The 22,565-nt window shown below is 42.3% G+C and overlaps 1 protein-coding gene across 1 annotated transcript in view; it reads right to left on the reverse strand.

Moving 5' to 3' along the window:
* LOC122563724 (CUB and sushi domain-containing protein 2) overlaps nt 1-22,565 on the reverse strand; it is a 616,258-nt gene that overhangs the window by 241,657 nt on the left and 352,036 nt on the right. Inside the window, exons 28-29 of the mRNA XM_087976898.1 lie at nt 17,224-17,319; nt 521-724 (exon numbers count right to left, since the gene is read on the reverse strand). Of these exons, the coding sequence (XP_087833024.1) occupies nt 521-724; nt 17,224-17,319 (300 nt within the window). The remainder of the gene's footprint in view (nt 1-520; nt 725-17,223; nt 17,320-22,565) is intronic.

The raw sequence follows: 22,565 nt of genomic DNA on the forward strand, positions 1-22,565 counted from the left end.
CTCGACTAATTTAGTAGGGGCAGCAGGCCCTTCCCAATCTGCACAGCTTATTTTCTCAGTGAATACCCTCACTGTGCTACTGGTGGAGTGTTACTCTTGAAAAGACAGTAGATGCAGACATTATTCAAATTGGAGAATTCACTGCATCCTCAAGGTTAGTTTCATGGATTACTCCAAGGTGTAACTGTAACAGAAACTCTATCTATTTTAAACCAAAGCCAAAGATTCTACTACAGAGACAGGCAGCACAGGGTCACTTGTTTTCTTTTTCGAACAGACACATAACCCCTGTAACGGCAATTCAGCAGTGTTCACCTACCAATCCAGGCATTCTAGCTTCACTATCCTTAGAAATGTTTGGGCCTTTAGTTACTGGAATAAAATTCACAATTAATAGTTTCTGATCGTCAGTTTATGATAACTTTGTACAAATCAGTGAAAATTCCACTGGTTGTCCTGCGCCACTCTGTCAAGTTTAGTCACTGAAGAGAGGCTTGAGGAGTTGGTTTGGTTCACTTACCTGAACAAGTTGGTGCGGAGTCATTCCACTGTGCCAAGGCATCAGGTACAGCTAGGCATTCTATGTTCTGGGAACCTAGGAGAGCGTAACCTGGATTGCATTCGAAGCGGATAACGGCGCCCACAGCAAAGTCATTTCCTATTCTTCTGCCATACCTTGGCTCAGGTATCGAGCTACATTGTGTGGCACTTGTCCGGGGTACCGCTGTAGGTTAACAAATGGAATAATTCAAATTCAATTTTCAGGTTAATCACTGAACAGGCACAAAGTGAGGAATCGAGGCTCAAAAAAGAAAACACAAGGAAGAAATGTTTCAAAGGAGATGACAGGCTATTTACACTCAATTGAGACACCTGAAAACTGAACTTAATTAAAGTGGCATGCCTGTACATATACAGTGAAAAAGCAGAATACAGGAGAGGAAATGTAGCCAACATGTAATTAAATTAATATTGTTTTCTATTTGCTTTTCCTCCTTCTTGGAGCTTAGACTCAAGCCCATTCCTGGTTACAGTTTAGTTCTTGTACCAGCTTTAAGGATTTCGTATGAAGTGAGCTTTAGTCAGGCTCGACCTAGTTTCCTGATGAGTGTTAGTAATCTCTAGCAGAAAACAGCATACAGTCCAGTATAAATTAGCACAAACTGTCAACCACAATCTGTGAGCAAACTGTCAGTGAGGTTGATCAAACGGGAAGTGGGGACAGCAGGAGGTGATGTTCAGAAGTTTAGAATCTGGAAATACTGATGGGACATAATGACGTTTTTCTCTGTTTGATTACATTTTTATACCTGCCAACAAGTTCTTCAAAATTCTCGATTCTGAACTTTCAGATTGCGCATTTTGAAGCAAACAAGAATAGGAGTGATAAAGCTTTTCAGAATTCCAGACAACCAAATCTCCAAATAAAAATCTCGTTAACACCAAAATGGTAAATTTTGAGGCCTCCTGGCCAAAAGCAGTACTTGAAAATGGAAGAGAATTATTGACCATCCTATTCTTGCTGTTGAGGCAATGACAGTGTCACACAGACCTATCACTATGGCTGAAGTGTCCCCAACACAGACGGTATTTATAAATCAAATTGAGATACTAAGAGAGGGGAATAGGGCGACATGGTGGCTAGGTGGTTAGCACTGCTGCCTCACAGCGCCAGGGACCCAGTTTCAATTCCAGCCTCCAGCAGCTGCCTGTGAGGAGTTTGCACATTCTCCCTGTGTGTTTGTGGGTTTCCTCCGGGTTCTCTGATTTCCTCCGATAATCCAAAGAATTGGCCAGTCTAAATAGCCTCATAGTGTTCAGGGATGTGTGGGTTTTGTGCATTAGTCAAAGTAATAGATTAAGGGAATGGGTCTGAGCGGACTCTTCGGAGGGTTATTTTGGACTTGTTGGGCCTAATGGCCTGTTTCACACTGTAGGGATTCTATGTGATACTGAGGTGTTTATCTGATTTCATCAGTATTATGCAAAATAAAAACAACGGTCACAGCATCCTTCTTGTGCACATAGAAAAAACAACAAATTCAGCATGGAAATACAAAAAAAAATACTGCAGATTACCCCTAGTTAATGCTTATCATTTACCTCAGCCTCAATATAGTCTCACAGTTCACCAACATGTCTGTGGTCCCAAATGAATGAGCTGCCTTTGTTGTTTAAGTTATTGATTCTGAAGGGGTTCATGCTTATATTATATTGACTTCACTCATTCTACTTATGTAATGCACAATCTGTGGGTGTAGACAAGGGTTCTACTCTAGCTTTCAGAGTTAGATGTTCTGTACCAGCTCTCTGAGGTTATAGTAATTATACCTGACCAACTGCTTATTGCTATCATAATTAAACCTCCTTTATGTATGTACAGCAATTCTGTACATAGTCTATAGTAGTGTATCCTTTATCACTGGTCACAAAGGAGGACTGGCAGCTGCCAACCACCTCAAATAACTCTTACCCTGTGCCACATAGTGGGAGAGATGACAAATACCATTGGGCACCAGCAACAGTTATCTAGAAAATATACCAATGGTTTAATGTGACCAGCTGGAGTTCCATAAATAAAAAAGCCTTCTTTTCAACCTCAGATGGAGCATAAAGGGTTAACTCGTGTGGGAGTACATGTTTATAGGAAGAAGCTACATCATTGGTGATGCTATGATCACATGCAGATCACACTCTCGAGAAGAAGTAACAGTTTAGATCTTATGCTGAGTTGGAATGTGTATAGTTAGCATGATGTAAACAAACTCTAAGAACCAAGAATCTGGTCATCGCTCTACCTTAAAATAGCACACCACCAACATTATCTAAAACTCCACGTGTCAACAGAGGATTGCAGCACTTTTGACTGCTGTACAGAGTAGCTGACTGATGCACTCACACACCAACAAGTCAAAATCTACCCTGCAATTTATACCACTGCTCCATCTTTCCTTTCCTTCTGTTCTCTCTCCTTTTTATTTTAACTTTTATTGATTTCAACTTTGACCTTGTCTTATTTTTGCATAATAAATTCCATTCTACCTATTCAAAGTATTTTTTCCCACATTCTTCATCCATTCATCAATGCCTCTCATGTGCTGGCAAGGCTCACGTTGTTAAAACAAAAGCAGGCTCTGATTAATTAAAACACTTCCAGAAGGCAAATCTTCCAACTAACTGAGGCCACATTGCACATACAACCAGACGAACCTCATAGCCAATGTGCTCCAGTCAAATGGTACTCCTGTTAGTATGTCATTTTGCCCCTTGTTAAGCCAGTAATGAATGGATGAGAACACATCCATGCACATTAACAGCTTTTGGTAGGTCAGTTTTGATGCTATCCTCAACCATGTCTGAGCAATGGTAATGCTCACACAAACACCAAAGCAGAACACAGCGAATGCTGATAATCTGGAATAAAAGCAGCAGTTCTGGTCACATTCATTGTGAGAAATACTTCAAGTGTTTCAAGGTGATGACCTTTTGTCAGAAATAGAAAATGTCAGAAGTATAATGGCTTTTATGCAAGTAATATTGACAGGGAACAAATAGAGGGGGAAAGGACAAATGGAAAGTTCTGTTGTAAGGTGGAAGGCGAGAGAGATTAATGATAACAGTGACAATGGAACAAGGTGAAAGGAGATAGGATTTGTAAAGAAATAACAGGGCTGAAGGATGGTTTGAATTGGAATTAGAATCATTACTAAAAACTGCTGCCTGAAGAAAAGGTCAGAGGTTAAGATCTGAAGATGTTGAACCGTTTGAGTATAGAAGCTGTGAAATTTCAAATCGATGGATGATGAGGTCTTCCTTGAGATTGTACTGAGCTTCACTAAACAACACAAAAGGTCAAGGATCGAGGTCAGAGTGGGAGTGAGGTGGAGAATTAAAATGGTAATCGAAGTTCGAGGTTATGGTTGCAAATTGAACAATGGCCCTCTGCAGAAACCCATTTTACAATCGACCCACACTGTGTACAAGGCAACACTTAACTGTGTCAATTCCATTTACTGACACTATTCATGCCACTTCTCTGCCAAAATCATGATGGGGCTCTCATTTCCACCTCCATGACCTTGACATTCATCTGCCAACTTCAAAACTACATACAGCTTGACCTCTGCTTTCAGCATTCCAAAGAGACCAGAGGAATGGAGGATACAGGAGCAGGAGTAGGCCATTTGGCCCTTGGATTCTACTCCACCCTTCAATACGATCATGACTAAACCTGTTTGTAGTCCCACATTCAGTTTCCTGTCCCCATAACTCTTTACTCTCTGGTATCTCAAAACATCTGTCTAAGCCAACCTTAAATAAATTTAAATATCCAAGCCTCACTACTTTTTGGGAAAGAGAATGCCACATACTGCTGGCCTTTGAGTGAAAAAATCCTTTTCTGTTTTAATAAAGAGATTGCTCATTCTCTAAAGTCTGTCCTTTTTGTTTAATCTGTCTCTCAAGAGGAAACATCCTGCTAGTCCCCTCGAGATCTTGTGTGTCTGAACAAGATCACCTCTCATGTTCCTAAACTCTGAGGCCACGTGTGTTTCACATTTCTTTCTAAGATAAGCACTTCATCCCAGGGATAATTTGAAGGAAATTCTCCAAATTGCTACTGAAACAAGTTTATCTTTGTTCAAATAAGGAGATCAAAATTGTCCATAATACTGCAGACATTGTCCTGCACAGCTACAGTAAAGCTTCCCAACTTTTATATTCCATTCCCCATGCAATAAATGACAACATTCCTATTGCTTGTCAAATCACTTGTACATGTATACAGAGGAACATCGATTTTCCGAATACCAATTATCCGAAAATCCGATTAACCGAAGGAGATCTCGAGGTTCCGATGGAAACATTACATCAAAGACGTGTTTCCAACAGTGATTGTGTCTTTTGTTTACAGTGATTACACAAGCACCGACTCCAAATGACTGACTTCCTGCCCTCTTTCTCTCCCCGGAGTTCTACACAGGGGTGTACCCTAAACCCCCATTCCCCACATAATCTCTCCAACATTGTCCTGTCCTCTCCAACATAGAACCTGTCAAAAAGTTGCAGTCAAAAGTTAAGTGTGTGCTGTGGCTGCATGTGTGTGCTATTTGGAGAATTACCCCACAAAGGCAGCTGCAGCAATCTTGTTGTTGGTGTTCAGTGCAGCTGCACCGGAGAGGGGGTCGGGTGTGTATGGGGTTGGGGGTGGGTGGGAGGGTGTGTTGGATGGGGTTTGGGGCGGGGGTGTGTTGGATGGGGTTTGGGGCAGGATTGGGGGGCGGGGTTGAGTGTGAGGGGTGTGTTGCACGAGGGTGGGGGCGGGACTCGGTGGGGGAGATGTTGCACAGGGTTGGGGGTGGGATGGCGGGATTGATGGCGAGGCGGTCGTTGCACGGGGATGGGGCTGGGGGGGTTGAGGGTAAGGGGGTCGTTGCACGGGGATGGGGGCGGGGGAGCGGGGTTGGGGCAGGCGAGGTATTACACGAGGTTGGGTGCGGGAGGGTGGGGTTGCACGGGGTTGGGGGTGTGGGGAGGTGTTGCACGGGATTGGGGCGGGGTTGTGGGGTTGAGCGCGAGGCGGGTGTTACACGGGGTTGGGGGCATGTGGGTGGTGTTGCGCGGGATGGGACGGGGGCTGGGGTTGAGTGCAAGGGGGGTGTTGCACGGGGATGGGGGCGGGGGTGTGGAGTTGAGGGCAAGGAGGGTGTTGCATGGGGTTGGGGGCAGAGTTAAGGGCATTGGGGGTGTTGCACGGGGTTGGGTGCGGGTGGGCAGTGTTGCAAGGGGATGGGGGCGGAGGGGTGGGGTTGAGTGCGAGGGGGATGTTGCATGGGGATGGGGGCTGGGGTGTACGGTTGAGCACGAGGAGGGGTTTGCACGGGGTTGGGGTTGGGTGTTGGGGTTGCATGGGGATGGGGGTGGGGGCTGGGGTTGAACGCAAGGGGGATGTTGCATGGGGATGGGGTGTAGGGTTAAGCACAAGGGGGCTGTTGCATGGGGTTGAGGGTGGGGGTGTGGGGTTGAGTGCGAGGGGGGTGCTGCACAGGGTTGGGGGCATGGGGCGGTGTTGCACAGGGTTGAAGGTGGGGGGAAGTGTTGGGGATGGGGGAGGTGTTGCATGGGTTTGGGGGTGGGGCGGTGTTTGGTGCAGGGTTGGGGGCGGGGTCTTACATGCTGTGTGCTGCTGCAATCTCCTGAATTGGGAGCAGACTTTAAAAACTCTGAGCCCCAGAGGAAAGGCATTTAATCGATGAACCAAATAATTGATTATCCGAACAAAATAGTGCCCGCCCATCACGTTCGGATAATCGAGGTTCCACTTTTTATGATTCATGAGCCAAGATCTCCAGATCCTTTTGCACTACCAAATCTTGCAATCTCATTCTATCTAAATAATATACTTTTTTTTTCTGTTCTTCCTGTAAAAATATACAAGTTCATATCTACCCACTTTATACTCTATCTGCCAAATTCCCCCCCACTGACTTCCCCATTCTTTATGCTTTTGCAGATTCTCTACTTCCACTTAAACATCTTACTTTTTCACCTGACCTGGTATCAACAGCAAATTCAATTACCATACATTCAATGGACCATTAAAATCATTGAGATAGATTACGTGTAGTTGAGACCTGAACGCTGATCTTTGTGGCACTTTACTTTTTACAGCTTGCTAACCTGAAAAAGACCCAATTATCCCTCCCCTTTGCTCGCTGTTAACTACCTTTATCATTATACTATGATCAGCATCTTACACAACAATCTTTGATGTGGTACTTGATCAATAACTTTTGTAAATCAAAACACACCACATGTTCCCATTCCACTCGAGGAACCATCAATATTACTTGATCAAAAGACTCTATTAGATAAGTTAAACATTATTTTATTTTCGTGAACCTAAGTTGGCTCTGCCTGATCTCATTGTCTCCTGCCACAAGCTCCTTAGAAATGGATTCTATCATCTTCCCTATGACAGATGTCAGGCCAACTGGCTCACAGTTTCCTGCTTTCTGCATCTCTCCCTTCTTGGATAAATGTATGACATTGACTATTTTACAATTTGCTGAGACCATTCCAAATCTCAAGAAGTGTGGGCCCACCTATGATCTATGTTCCTATTTCTTTTCAAACATAAAGATGCAGCCCATCTGGGAATTTGAGCTTTAAGGTCTAAGAATTTTCTGAGGACCTTGACTCTGATGGTGGTGGTTCATTTAAGTTCCTGCCCCCACTTCACCTCTTGATTTGCAATTATGACAGGGAAGCTTTCTGTGATAACAGACCCAGTCTCCTTTACCATGATCAATTTCTCAAATTGACACTCTAGAGGACGCACACTAAGTTCATTTACTCTTTTCCTTTTCAAATGCTTGTTGAAACTCTTATTATTTGCTTTTCTCATACTCTGCTTTCTGCATCTTTATTCATTTCTGAGTCATTCTTTTCTGGTTCCAAACCCTGAAACCAAAACATAACCTTTGCAGATTTGTACTGTGTCTCTTTCCATTTAAAATTATTCACATTTCGGCATAGATGATACCTCCTTCTCAAACAACCTCCCTTTCTCACTGGGATATAGCTTTGCTGAGAGTTATTACATATCTACTGAAAAATCTGTCAGCACAATTTGACTGACCTACCTTTTAAACTGCTTTCCCAGTACACAGTAGCAAGATCTGCCTTCTTACTCTCAATTACCTTTATTTAAAGGGAAAACATTAGCCAGGGTCCCATGCTTCTCCCATTCTAACTGGATATGAAATCCTATCACGTGATGATCACTGTCACCTCCAGAGTTCTTTACCATGAGGTTATTGTTTGATCCTGTCTCATTGTACATGACCAAGTTGAGGAGAGTCTGCTGCTTATTTGGCTTGAGATCATTCTGCTGGAGGAAAATTGCCCCACAGACATATATGAATTCATTTTTCAGGATCCTTTTGTCAATCTGATCCTCCCAATCTACATATAGATGAAAGTCACTCATGATTATCGTGAGACATCTTTTCAATGTCCCATTTATCACTCACTGTACATCTTGTCCTACAGTGTAGCAACATTAGGGCACCTATAAAACTATTCCAGATCACTAATCTTAAACCTAGACTGCAGAAAGTATGTAAAAAGGGGAGGTGGAGAGATCTTTGATTGATGAAATAGTCAAAACAACGGCACTTTTAAAAGGGAGAAGGATAGACAAAGGTAGCACATGGTCGGGTCAGTGCAGGAGAGAGAGAGAGAGAGAGAGAGAGAGAGAAAGAAACCCACATTGCTAACTGACACAGCAGTGAACCTGCGCAGTTACTGCCTTTGCTGTTTGAATTCATGTATCGCTGGACATCGGAGTGCATCTTGGAAAATTAACAAACAGTGAAATTCACAACTGATCTTGGAGGAACCTGTTTGGGATAGGTCACAGCACAGCAACAGATAAGGGTAGTCTTGCTGTAAATCTATAATAGTGAATAGAATGGGTTCTTTCTTGATTATATGTTTCATTTGAATAAATGTCTCTTGATGAAACTGTTTTTAAAAAGCCATAAGTATTTAGTTAGCCTGCAGCCTTGTTTTGCAGAGGAATAAGATAGTATTTTTTCTGGGACTGTAGATTGGAAGAAGCAAAAATGGCCCTTAGAAGAGTATTTTGCTCTTCTTGTTGGATGTGAGAGTTTAGGGAGGGTTTATGTTTTACTGAAAATTATGTCTGCAATAAATGTCATTGGCTGCAAATCCTATCATATTGAATAGATCAGTTGGAGCAACAGTTAGAGGCAATGACAAATTTGCAAGAGCAAGGGGTCTGATAGATGGCAGTTATAGGAAGGGAGAAAAGTCACAGATACAGTCACATAGATGGGTTAACTCCAGGAAAGGTAAGAAAAGTAGGCAGGTAGTGCAGGAGTCTTCTGTGGCTATCCCCATTTCAAACAAGTATACTGTTTTGGAAAATGTAGGGTGTGATGGATTCTGAGGGGAATGTAGCAAGAACAGCCAAGTTTCTGGGATTGCGACTGGCTCTAATGAGGAATACGTCGGGTTCCAAGAGATCGACTATGTTAGGGGTCTCTCTAGTGCAAGATATAGATAGACTTTTCTGTGGCCAGCAGGGAAAAATCAGAATGGTGTGTTACTTCCCTGGTGCCGGGATCAAGGATGTCTCAGAGAGGGTGCAGAATGTTCTCAAAGGGAAGAGGGCCCAGGGGAGATCATTGTACGCTTTGGAACCAACAACATAGGAAGGGAAAAGGATGAGATTCTGAAGGGATAATACAGAGAGTTAGGCAGAGGCCCTCAAGAGTAGTATTATCTGGATTTCCTCCTGGTACTATGAGCAAGTGAGGGCAGGAATAGGAGGATAGAGCAGATGAATACATGGCTGAGGAGCTTGTGTATGGGAGAAGGATTCACATTTTTGGATCATTGAAATTTCTTCTGGGGTAGATGTGACCTGTACAAGGAGGATAGATTGCACCTGAACTGGAAGGGGACTAATATACTGGCAGGGAGATTTGCTAGAGCTGCTTGGGAGGATTAAAACGACTAGGGTGAGGGTTGGGTGGGGGGGGGGGGGGGGGGGGGGGGGGAATGGTGGGTGTAAGACCCAGGGAGATAGTAAGAAAAGAGATCAATCTGAGACTGGTACAGTTGAGAAAAGAAGCAAATCAGTCAGGGAAGGCAGGGACAAAGCAGATAACAAGGTGGGACTAATAAATTAAACTCCATTTATTTCAATGCAAGAGGCCTAACAGGGAAGGCAGATGAACTTGGGCCATGGTCAGGAACATGGGACTTGGATATCTTAGCAATTACAGAAACGTGGCTCAGGGATGGTTTGGACTAATAACTTATAAGCAATATAGAAAAGACAGAAAGGGAGGCAAGAGAGGAGGGGGACTGGTGTTTTTGATAAGGGATAGCATTGCAGCTGTACAGAGGGAGGATATTCCTCGAAATACATCCAGGAAAGTTATTTGGGTGGAACTGAGAAATAAGAAAGGAATGATCACATTATTGGGATTGTATTACAGACCCCCTAATAGTCAGAGGGAAATTGAGAAACAAACTTGGAAGGAGATCTCAGTTATCTGTAAGAAAAACAGGGTGGTTTTGGTAGGGGATTTTAACTTTCCAAACATAGACAGGGACTGTCATAGTGTTAAGGATTTAGATGGAGAGGAATTTGTTCATAGTGTACAAGAAAATTATCTGATTCAGCATGTGGGTGTACCTACTAGAGAAGGTGCAAAACTTGACCTACTCTTGGGAAATAAGGCAGGGCAGGTGACTCAGGTGTCAGTGGGAGAGAACTTTGGGGCCAGCGACCATAATTCTATTAGTTTTAAAGTAGTGATGGAAAAACATAGGCCAGATCTAAAAGTTGAAATTCTAAATTGGAGAAAGGCAAGAACTTGCAAAAGCAGATTTGGGGCAGATGTTCGCAGGTAAAGGGACGGCTGGAAAATTGGAAGCCTTCAGAAATGAGATAATGAGAGTCCTCAGACAGTATATTCCAGTTAGGGTGAAAGGAAAGACTGGTAAGTATAGAGAATGCTGGATGACTAAAGAAATTCAGGGTTTGGTGAAGAAAAAGAAGGTATATGTCAGGTATAGACAGGATAGTTCGAGTGAACCCTTAGAGTATAAAGGCAGTCGGAGCATACTTATGAGGGAAATCAGGACAAAAAGGGGACATGAGACAGTTTTGGCAAATAGAGTTAAGCAGAATCCAAAGGGATTTTATAAATACATTAAGGACAAAAGGGTAACTAGGGAGACAATAGGGCCCTCAAAGATCAGCAAGGCGGCCTTTGTGTGGAGCCGCAGGAGATGGGGAGATACTAAACAAGTATTTTACATCAGTGTTTACTGTGGAAAAGGACATGGAAGACATAGAATGTCAGGAAATAGATGATGATGTCTTGAAAAATGTCCATATTTCAGAGAAGGAAGTGCTGGATGTCTTGAAATGCATAAAAATGGATAAATCCCCAGGACCTGATCAGGTGTACCCTAGAACTCTGTAGGATGCTAGGGAAGTGATTGCTGGGCCCCTTGCTGAGATATTTCTATCATCATTTGTTAGATGAAGTGCCAAAAGTTTGGAGGTTGGCTAATGTGGTGTCACTAGTTAAGAAAGGCGGTAAGGACAAGCCAGGGAACTATAGACCAGTGAGCCTGATGTCGGTGGGCAAGTTTTTGGAGGGAATCCTGAGGGACAGGATGTACATGTATTTGGAAAAGCAAGGACTGATTAGGATAGTCAACATGACTTTGTGCGTGGGAAATCTTGTCTCACAAAATTGATTGAGTTTTTTTGAAAAAGTAACAAAGAGGATTGATGAGGGCAGAGTAATAGATATGATCTATATCGCCTTCAGTAAGAAATTTGATAAGGTTCCCCATGGGAGGCTGGTTAGCAAGGTTAGATCTCATGGAATACAGGGAGAACTAGCCATGTGGATACAGAACTAGCTCAAAGGTAGAAGACAGAGAATGGTGGTGGAGGGTTGTTTGTCAGACTGGAGACCTGTGACCAGTGGAGTGCCACAAGGATCGGTGCTGGTTCCACTACTTTTCATCATTTATATAAATGATTTGGATGTGAATATAGGAGGTATACTTAGTAAGCTTGCAGATGACACCAAAATTGGAGGTGTAATGGGCAGCGAAGAAGGATACCTCAGATTACAGATCAGATGGGCCAATGGACTGAAGAGTGGCATATGGAGTTTAATTTAGATAAATGCGAGGTGCTGCATTTTGGGAAAGCACACCTTAGCAGGACTTACACACTTAATGGTAAGGCCTAGGGAGTGTTGCTGAACAAAGAGACCTTGGAGTGCAGGTTCATAGCTCCTTGAAAGTAGAGTCGCAGGTAGATAGGATAGTGAAGAAGGCATTTGGTATGTTTTCCTTTATTGGTCAGAGTATTGAGTACAGGAGTTGGGAGGTCATGTTGCGGCTGTACAGGACATTGGTTAGGCCACTTCTGCAATATTGTGTGCAATTCTGGTCTTCTTCCCATCGGAAAGATGTTGTGAAACTTGAAAGGGTTCAAAAAAGATTTACAAGGATGTTGCCAGGGTTGGAGAATTTGAGGTATCAGGAGACGTTAAATAGGCTGGGGCTGTTTTCCCTGGAGCATCGGAAGCTGAGCAGCGATCTTATAGATGTTTATAAAATCATGAGGGGCATGGATCGGATAAATAGGTGAAGTCTTTTCCCTTGGGTCGGGGAGTCCAGAGCTAGAAGGCATAGGTTTAGGGTGAGAGGGGAAAGATATAAAAAGGACCTAAGTGGCAACTTTTTCGCACAGAAGGTGGTACATGTATGGAATCAGCTGCCAGAGGAAGTGGTGGAGGCTGGTAAAATTGAAACATTTAAAAGATATCTGGATGAGTATATGAATAGGAAGGGTTTGGAGGGATATGGGCCAGATGCTGGCAGGTGGGACTAGATTGGGTTGGGATATCTGGTCAGCATGAACCTGTTGGATCAAAGAGTTTGTTTCCGTGCTGTACATCTCTATGACTCTGTGATAGCGAAGTTGACGGTAATGTTAAGCTGGCACAAAAAGAGGAATTGAGGCCTGGAGCAGGTCAGCCATGATCTTCTTGAGTATGAAGTCAGGCTTCAGGGGTCAAAAGGCCTACTCTTGCTCTTATTTCTTCTATTCTCATATATCCCACAGAAGGCATCTTATCTTGACTATTACTTATCTCAATTCAGACTGATTCTGCATTTTGATCTTTCACAACAGAATTTACCCCATCCTAATTTAACAGAGCTACCCCTTCTCTTTTCTGTGGCAGTGATACCATATGGCAAATACCTTTCAGCACTCAGGTTTCAGTACTGTCAACTTTCAACTTTGACCCTGTAATGCCCATCAGAACATTTATATTATCTTTATCTTTGATGACAATCCATCCCTTTTGTTATAATTCAGATACAGGTCCTCAAAACTTTCCTTTGAACCAATTTTACAATCTCTGGCCATCAATCTGCAATTTCCAGCTTCATAACTCAATCAGCCTCGATTGCCTTCTTCTTCCCAGCCTGTCTTTGTCATTTCTTTCTATCTTGCATAAGCACACCAATCACATAAGTGCTTGGTAATTCAAGTTAGCCAGGAATTTTATTTGAAGTGATGTAAGTAACCATAACATTATCTGAAAACTGAATTAATATGTCTGGTCTTGTAGGCTGTTCTTAGCATGTGCCTGATGACTGTCTGAGTATAGAGGTTACATTCTGTCTGGTGATACATATTGGTTTAAGATTCATCCCTTAAAGGTATCCTACAACAAGGTTCTCGATATATTTTCTGTTTATTTGTTTCATCCCAATCCCTTCTTGCCTTTTGCCATCAAGTATCTGCTCCTAGCTTCCACCCTATCACATAACTCCCCATTTTTCTTCAACTCTTTTCCCTTTTCCTGCCTCTGCACTTGCTTAAAAGCCATCACATCTTGAATTGTTCCCCATTCTGGTGCAAGTTGTGGTTTTTTTAATTTTGTTTCTCTCTCTGTAGATGCCATTGGACCTGTTGAGTTCTTCCGATATTTTCTTACCAATTTAGTTACCAGCATCATTAGTTGAAATGGCAACAGAATAACTTAACAATAATAGGCAAATGGTCATCCCATATCAAGCTTCACGTTGCAAATGAATGTCTGTATTCTTCCATTGAAATACTATCCTGGACTTTACTGGGAAATTACCAATGTTCCCAACTTCCATCTGATTAGCATCCAGATCCAGTGCAGCACATTTGGATATGATTTTCAGGTCACGAAACTGTACATAAAAGGTAAAGTCACCACAATCTTACTGGACCATCGAGCTGCTTTTGCAATGGTAAAGGTTGACAAGGGGAGTCCTTCAATGTAGCCTCAGCCAGTGAAAGAATTAACTGACGCTGTTGGTATTTTTCTGCATCAGCTGAGTGAGCTCACCGAGCTCCCTTCTTAACTATCAATTTGTCTCACGTGAACGTGTCATGGCCAGGTGAGCAAGGCTCCCCTTCTTTTAAGGTGGTAAAAACAATGACTGCAGATGCTGGAAACCAGATTCTGGATTAGTGGTGCTGGAAGAGCACAGCAGTTCTGGCAGCATCCAAGGAGCAGCGAAATCGACGTTGAGGGCAAAAGCCCTTATTCCTGACGAAGGGCTTTTGCCCGAAACGTCGATTTCGCAGCTACTTGGATGCTGCCTGAACTGCTGTGCTCTTCCAGCACCACTAATCCAGAATCCCCTTCTTTTAAGGCCCCACCTTGATCAGTCACAGTAATGTTTTTCTTTTCTCCTTTTATCAAATGTAGCAATCAAACTTAAAGTCAGACAACCAGATCAGAAAAAAAAAGCTAATTCAAGGTTTTTTTAGGTGAAGGAAAGTGGAGTTGTATTACCAAGGTACACCAAAACTGATAAAACATGACATCAAATACACACACATATAGACAATGAGCCCATAAAAGGTTTGGGGAGAGGGGGTGTGTCGATTGCAGCCTCCGCCAGTGGTCCCTAGCATTACAGATACCAGTCTTCAGCCAATTCAATTCACTCCATGTCATCTCAAGAAACATTTGGAGGCACTGGAGACTGCAAAGGTTTTGGGCCTTGACAACATTCTAGCAATTGTACTGAAGACTCGTGCTCCAGAACTTGCCGCTCACCTAGCCAAACTGTTCCAGTACAGTTATAACTCTGGCATCTACCCAATGATGTGGAAAGGTACCCAGGTATGCCCTATACCTAAAAAAAAGGACAAATCCAAAGTAGCTATCAGTTTATCTTGATCATCAATAGAGTGATAGAAGGTGTCATTAGTAGAGCTATCAAGCAGCTCACTGATTTCCCATTTGGGTTTTGGCAGGACCACTCAGTTCCTGACCTCATCATGGCCTTGGTTCAAACATAGATAAAAAGGCTAAATTCCAGAGGTAAGGTGAGAGTAACAGCCCTTGACATCAAGGCTGCATTTGATCGAGTGCGGCATCAAGGAACCATGGTGAAACTGGAATCAATGGGCATCAGGGAAAATTCTCCACTGGTTAGAGACATAGCTGGCACATAGGATGATGGTTGGGTTGTTGGAGGTCAGTCATCTCAGCTCCAGAACATCTCTGCAGGATATCCTCAGGTTAGCATCCTAGGATCAAGCATATTTACCTGCTTTTCCAATGATCTTCCCTCCATCATATGGTCATAAGTTGGGATGTTTGCTGATGATTGTATAATGCTCAGAACCATTCATGACTCATCAAAAACGGAAGCAATCCATGTTCAAATGCAACAAGCTCTGGGCAATATTCAGGCTTGGATTGACAAACGACAAGTAACATTCATGCAACACAAATTCCAGGCTATGACTATCACCAATAAGAGACAGTCTAACCACCATCCCTTGACATTCAATGGTGTTACCATCGCTGAATCCCCCACTATCAACATCATTGTGGTTATCATTAACCAGAAACGCAACTGGACCCACCACCCAAACACAGGACTACAAGAGCAAGTCAGAGACTAGGAATACCACAACAAATAATTCACCTCCTGACTCCCCAAAGCCTGTCCAGAATCTATTAAGCACAGGTCAGAAGAGTGATGGAATATTCCCCACTGGCCTGGATGACTGCAGCTCCAAGGAGCTTGACACCATCCAGGACAAAGCAGCCCGCTTAATAGGCACTACATCCACAAGAATCCATTCCCTCCACCACTGACACTTAGTAGCAGCAATATGTACTATCTACAAGATGCACTGTAGAAATTTACCAAATAACCTGGGGCAACACCATCCAAACCCATGACTATTTCAGCTCAAAGAAGAGCAGCAGATACATGGGAACACCACCACCTACAAGTTTCCATTCAAGTCACTCACCATCCTGGAAACAGATGACTGTCGCTGGGTCAAAATTCTAGAATTCTCTCCCTAAGGGCATGGTAGGCCAACCCACAGCAGATGGGCCACAGCAAGCATAGATGTCAGGCTGTAATAAGACCTGAGCTGACTGAGAAAGTCTTCATATTCTTTATGTGTGTCAGCTGTCAAAGTTTAGCTGTGTATCATGGAGACATCTCACATGTGAAAATCACCGAGAAGAATAATGTGACAATTCCACTGAAGAATGTGGACACCAAGCATGATACAGTCAATCATTTGATTGGTTGCATCTTCACTGAACTCAGTATCCACTCTCTCCACTACAAAGAAGCTGTGGATGTGAGATGTTTCAGCATCTCACAAAACTGACTTCCGCTGCACTAACAGCGCCATGACCTCAAATACTCTAGGGGAAAATAGCAAAATTATAGGGATATTATACCCTTCAGAGTCAAGTTATAACCTATTCTGATATGCACTGGTACTGTCATTAGTCCATTGTTGTTGGGTCAAGATCCTGAAATTGTGAATTGAACACAATTGTCGGAATACCATTCCCACCTGAACTGCAGTAGATTAATGTAGAGGGTCACTGCTGCTTTCTCAGGAGAATTAAATGAATACATGATGTCCTCCTCTCATCTCTGTACGTACATACACATACACACACACACTTTAGATTTACTGATAAGTTCATGGTGGAGAACATGTTGCTTGATCCATGAAATACTTCAAAAGAAATATATGAATCCTTATGGTCAACAATTGGAAAGATTCTCAGATACTTAAAAAGAGGAGAAAGATTTTAAATCATTTATGACGGGCAAATGTTTAAACAGAGGGTGGTTCCCATGTGGAATGAACGTCCTGAGGAAGTGATGGATGTGGGTACAATTCCAACATTTAAAATTTATTTGGATAATTACATGGATAAGAAAGATTTGGAAGGACATGAGTCAGGAGCAGTCAGGTGGGACTAGTTTAGTTTGGGTTTATGTTCGGCATGGACTGGTTGGACCAAGGGGGCTGTTTCTGCCCTGTATGACGCTATGACTCTATAATTATGAATCAGAGATGGAATAGAAACTTAATACCAAAATCAAAACAGTCTATAAAACATTGGATAATATTAAATCTAATTTTAAAAGGTATTAGGTAATAAGGCCATCACTTTCAATAAATTCACAGACTAATAATCTTTCCAGAACTGCTGGCCCTTTTGTAGGCATGTTTTTCACAAAGAAAAGTTTTCGTATCACAGTAACTACCCTTTAAATAAAAAAAAATTGAACAAGATGCTTCTGCAATGGGATCAGAAAACTTACCTTGATAGACAAAGTGAAAGCCTTTGGCTGTTGCGTGACTCTTGGCACTGAACTTCATTAAAACTTGATTGGAGGTGGCCAGTGGCAAAGATTCCCCTGCAACAAAGGAGGAAAGAATTTGAAAGAGTACAAAGATCAACACAGTAGGAAACATAAGTGAGTGACTCAAACCAGCAAGTAGCAAGCAATGAACTGAAAAACCTTCCAGTTCCCTGCAGTTTTTATCCTTTTTTTGTGAACATTAGCTTGGGGAGTCGGTAAAGGCCAATTGGAAAAATAGACCCCAATTCTCAATGGGTCTGGAATTTTATTTCACGTTTTCAAATCAGCAATGTTTTGTACAGAAAAAAGCCAATAAAGCACAGTCATAATTCTATTTTCAATTTCCAAACTACAGATTCACTTGTTCATCCAAACAAATCAAGCAACACAGATGAAAACCATCAGAAAAATGCAACCTACATTTCCAACTGAACATGTTTTCTGTTTCCTACCATAAGTTTTGAGCATACACCATTCAATGAGGGATTAGGATCATTTGGTGTTTGTGAAATTATATCTGTCAGCTGCTAGTTAGGATTGTATCACAGAAATTGAGTTTGATATTCAGGAGATATTGAATCTATTCTTCTCCCAGCACCACTGGAACAGACAATAGAAATCCTGAGAATGAGATTCTGAAGCTTGGATTGGTCTGAAGGGTCCTTGTAGTACAGTTCAGGCACTCTGTGCCACATAATATCAGCAGAGGAAGCATTAGTGGTGATCTTTCAGGAAACACCGGAGTCATAAACTCATAGAGTCATAGAGATGTACAGCACGGAAACAGACCCTTTGGTCCAACCTGCCCATGCCGACCAGATATCCCAACCCAATCTAGTCCCACCTGCCAGCACCCAGCCCATATCCCTCCAAACCCTTCTTATTCATATACCCATCCAAATACCTCTTAAATGTTGCAATTGTACCAGCCTCCACCACTTCCTCTGGCAGCTCATTCCATACACGTACCACCTTCTGTGCAAAAAAGTTGCCCCTTAGGTTTCTTTTATATCTTTCCTCTCTCACCCTAAACCTATGCCCTCTAGTTCTGGACTCCCTGACCCAAAGGAAAAGACTTTGTCTATTTCCAAAGGAAATGGCTAAAAGAACATCCCTGTTTAAAAAGGGATAGAGGCAGAAAGCAGAAACTGTAGGCCCATTAGCGTGAGCTTGGTCATTGTGGTGGACGTGGGTACAATTACAATATTTAAATGACATTTGGATAAGTACATGAATAGGAAAGATTTCGAGTGATATGGGCCAGGAGCAGTAGATGGGAATAGTTTAGTTTGGGATTGTGTTCAGCATGGACCGGTTGGACTGAAAAGTCTGTTTGCATGCTGTATGACTGCATGACTCTATGAGATTACAGAGTATTTGGAAGTGCATGATAAAATAGGGCTGAGTCTGCACAGCTTTGTCAAGGGAAGGTCATGCCTCACAAATTCGTTAGAATTCTTTGAGGAGGTAATAAGCAAGTGAGACAAAGGAAAGTCATTGGTCATGATCTATTTGAATTTCCAGAAGGTCCTTGACAAAGTGCCACACAGGATGGTGCTAAATAACATAAGAACTCATGATGGTAGGGGATGGATAGAGGATTGACTGACGGACAGATGGCAGAGAGTAGGGATAAGGGGGCCTTTTTCAGGATGGCAGCTGGTGATAAGGGAAGTTCTGCAGGGGTCCATGTTGGGACCATAGCTGTCCACTTTATACATTAATAATCTGGACAAATGAACTGAGGGCATTGTTGCTAAGCTTGCAGACAATGCAAAGATAGGCAAAGGGTCAGGTACTGTTGAGGAACCAGGGAGGCTGCAGAAGGACTTGCAATGCTAGGAGAGTGGGCACATGGAGTACAATGTGGCAAAATGTGAGGTTTTGCACTTCAGTAGGAATAACAGAAGCATAGACAATTTTCTAAATGGGGCAGGCTTTAGAAATATGAAACACAAAGGATTTTAGGAGTCCTAGTTCAGGATTTTCTTAAAATCAGTTCAGATGGCAGTTAGGAAGACAAATGCAATGCCAACTTTCCCTGGAGGCCTGGAATATAAGAACAGAGATGAACTGCCAAGACTGCATAAGGCTCTGTTCAAACCACATTTGGAATATTGTGAGCAGTTTTAGGTCCTGTTTCTAAGGAAGGATGTGTTGGTTTGAAGGGGGTCCAGAGCAGGTACACAGGAAAGATCCTGGGAATGAAAGGTTTGTAATAGGAGAGATGAGGACCTGAGGGCACTGCCTCAGAGTGAAGGGACTCCAACTGTTTAGAGATGATGAAGAATTTCTTCAGCTTGAGGATGTTTACTGTAATCTGTAGAACTCGTTGCTACAGGGTACTGTAGAGGATATGTCATTGAGTGTATTTAAGACAGAGATGGATTGGTTATTGATTGGTAAGTGGTTTAAGGCGTAAGGGGAGAAGGCAGAAAATGGGGTTAAGAAATACATCAGCTATGAATGAACGATGGAGCAGATTCAATGGGCTGAATGGCCTAATTCTGTTCCTATATCTGATGGTCTTATGGTAGTATGCTGTGCTTTGCAGAACTGGAGAAGGCTAAGTGGGGATGTGATTGACGAAGAGCTGGCTAAGCAGCAGCAATCTTAGAAGGAGGAAATGGAGACAACAGGAGGAACATTACCTTCACCACGATAGAGTGGAATAGCTTCGAGCACAAGCTAGACAGGACATCACTGACACCTGCTTTCACTGACACCAGATTGAGTTGGGTAAAGTCATCATTCATTGAATGTAAATCTGCTGTTGCTCGAAAGATAAGCAACCCCTATTTAGTTCCAGAACCACATGCGGCTTTTTCATTTGTTCATTCTTTACTTTTCCTGCTGTTCAGTAGACATTTACTTTAACAATTGTTTGAGGACTTCATAACCCTTGAGTTTCCCACCATCAACAATGCCAAGATGTTATGCTATGATGGACATTAGGGAAACAGTAACAGGGTTAGGGAGAGATAGTGTCTGTGGCTTCATTCTTACAGTTGTAGCTACAATTACAGTTGATTAGAGAGATGAGGATTTAAAGTTCTGAGATATTTACAAATGCAATATTTTATTTCCAAAGATGTGTCACCTGTGCATCCTCAGAAGCTTTCCTTTTTAATTTCCCTCTAATGACGTCCACTATGAACAGCTATTCATAGTTGGCAGTGTGCATCTTGGGCTTTCAAAATGGTGCTGGAAAGACCAGTGGTGGTGAACACTTCTGTTACTGGTGAGCCTAAGTTAGCACAGGAGTGGTGTCGTAGAGGCATACTGCATTCTTAAATGAGGTGAGCACTGGATAATTGTGTGAGATAACTCATTAGAGCTCACAGAGACATATACTCCACAAAATTCTCTGAAATTGACATTTTAGCGATTTATGGGCAGTTTCATCCCCATGAAACAGTCCTCCCAGTAATCCTGCAGGGTGCAACATTTCTGCAATGATAACACTTTATTCATGATGTGTTATTATTGACTACATCTTGGCATTATGCCTCTGGTAGTCTGAAGGCAATTAAGATCATAAAATGAAAAAAGTCAACTCTGGTTTCTGATGTGTATCATTTCAATCATTTTTTTTCCCAAATCTTTCACTCATTTTGTTTCTCCCACTCACTGTCAATAACTTGCCTGATGCAGGCAATTTCCTTGTGAAAGCAATATTGGCAGCTGGGAAATCCAATCTATTCTCATTTTCTGTCACTCACTTGACTCAGATTGCTTGATTCACAAACAAGTTACAAGTATAACTAATCTTTGACTCTCTAAGAGACAGAGAATATGCTGGGGACAGCAAAGTAAAACTAGTAGACTTGACTGGTGAACTGCTACTGCGAAATCAGACCTGGTGTGAAAAGGATCACTGATTCTTTCACCTCTTAGTTTTTGGCACTGCAATGGAAATGACCTTTGAGGCTAATGGAATGATTTGTTTATTTCTTTCATCCATTTGAAGGACAAGTCTGTTTTTGCAAATGCATTTGGAGTTATTAATGTATGATGGGAGTTATCAATTTGACAGAGCTAAACATTTTCCACATTTTATGCTAAGTACACCATCTAATACGCCAAGCCCATCGACTTGCACACCTAATTGTTCTCTAAAATGTCAATAATGCTTCAAAACAGGTAATCAAACTGCTCTGTGAAGCTGAGGTAGGATAATGGAAAATAAATTACAGGCCTTTGGCACCTATATTCTTATTCAGATATTTTTGAATCATCACTGCTGCAAACAGTAATTCTGTATAGCAAAATAGAAAGTGAGTGAAAAGCATCTGCGGCTTAGCTTCTGGCAAGTAGGTACCCTGCTAAACCTTCTCCAACTCCTTATCTTCACATGGCATAGATTGATATTCAGAGTTTTTTTAAGCTGTTGGCTTTTTGGGATCGCATCAGCCTTCGAGAAATTGTTGGACTGGAATTGCTTTATTTCGAGGTTAGCATTTATGTGGAGAAGAACAGATGTATTCAGTTGAGCTAGCCTGCATTACATTGATGTCTGTAGAACGGAACTTGTTTGAAACTGCTTATTTATTTGCACTGTTGAATTTGGGTCCAATATTTGAATAACCGGGCCATGAACTTGCCTGCTACAGCTTAATACATTGATATTTAATCTTGGATCATGGCTTGAACTAAAGATCAGAAATCGTGAGGTTCATGGCTGTCTATCAGGACTCAACAATTTGCCATAAAATCAACAGTCTGATTTTCAGCCTGGTGGAAAGTGTCTCCTCCATACCAAAATGCAGGAAGACATTGGGATGCCTAAGTCCCACCCCCAAACCCAGAATGTCCCATTTTCGTGGGGACAGGACTGAGGACGGTCCATAGTTCATACATACACAGCTTCCAAAGACAACAAATTGATCAGTTGCTTCAACTGAAATCAACCTTTGGAGTCCCTCATGCATGGACCCTAAAGAGTGGGAATTAGATCAGCTAACAGCAGGTCTATTTCCAATGCATTTCTTTTGGATGGCCAGGGTCTTTGAAGAGCTGAGGTAGCTCTGTGGATGTGACCCCAGAACATTTTGAGAGCAGTAGTCAGTGATCATTTAGGGGAAGGGAGGGGTGAGGTCACATATCAATTGGACAAAGACACAGGTTCTCCCCAAAGAGAAGATTGTGTATAAAGTGTACATATAATCCTTGAAACCACCCACCTTGTCAAAACCTGTCAACATATGTTGACCTATCTAAATGTGTCAACAAGTATCAAGATGTGCATTCATGAATGAGAGTACTTTTCTTAATACAGTGCAGTGTGTAATATAGAAATG

The sequence above is a fragment of the Chiloscyllium plagiosum genome, unplaced genomic scaffold (genome assembly GCF_037043375.1).
Source record: "Chiloscyllium plagiosum isolate Xiang-an unplaced genomic scaffold, Cpla_swu_hap1 HiC_scaffold_30, whole genome shotgun sequence".
NCBI lineage: Eukaryota > Metazoa > Chordata > Chondrichthyes > Orectolobiformes > Hemiscylliidae > Chiloscyllium > Chiloscyllium plagiosum.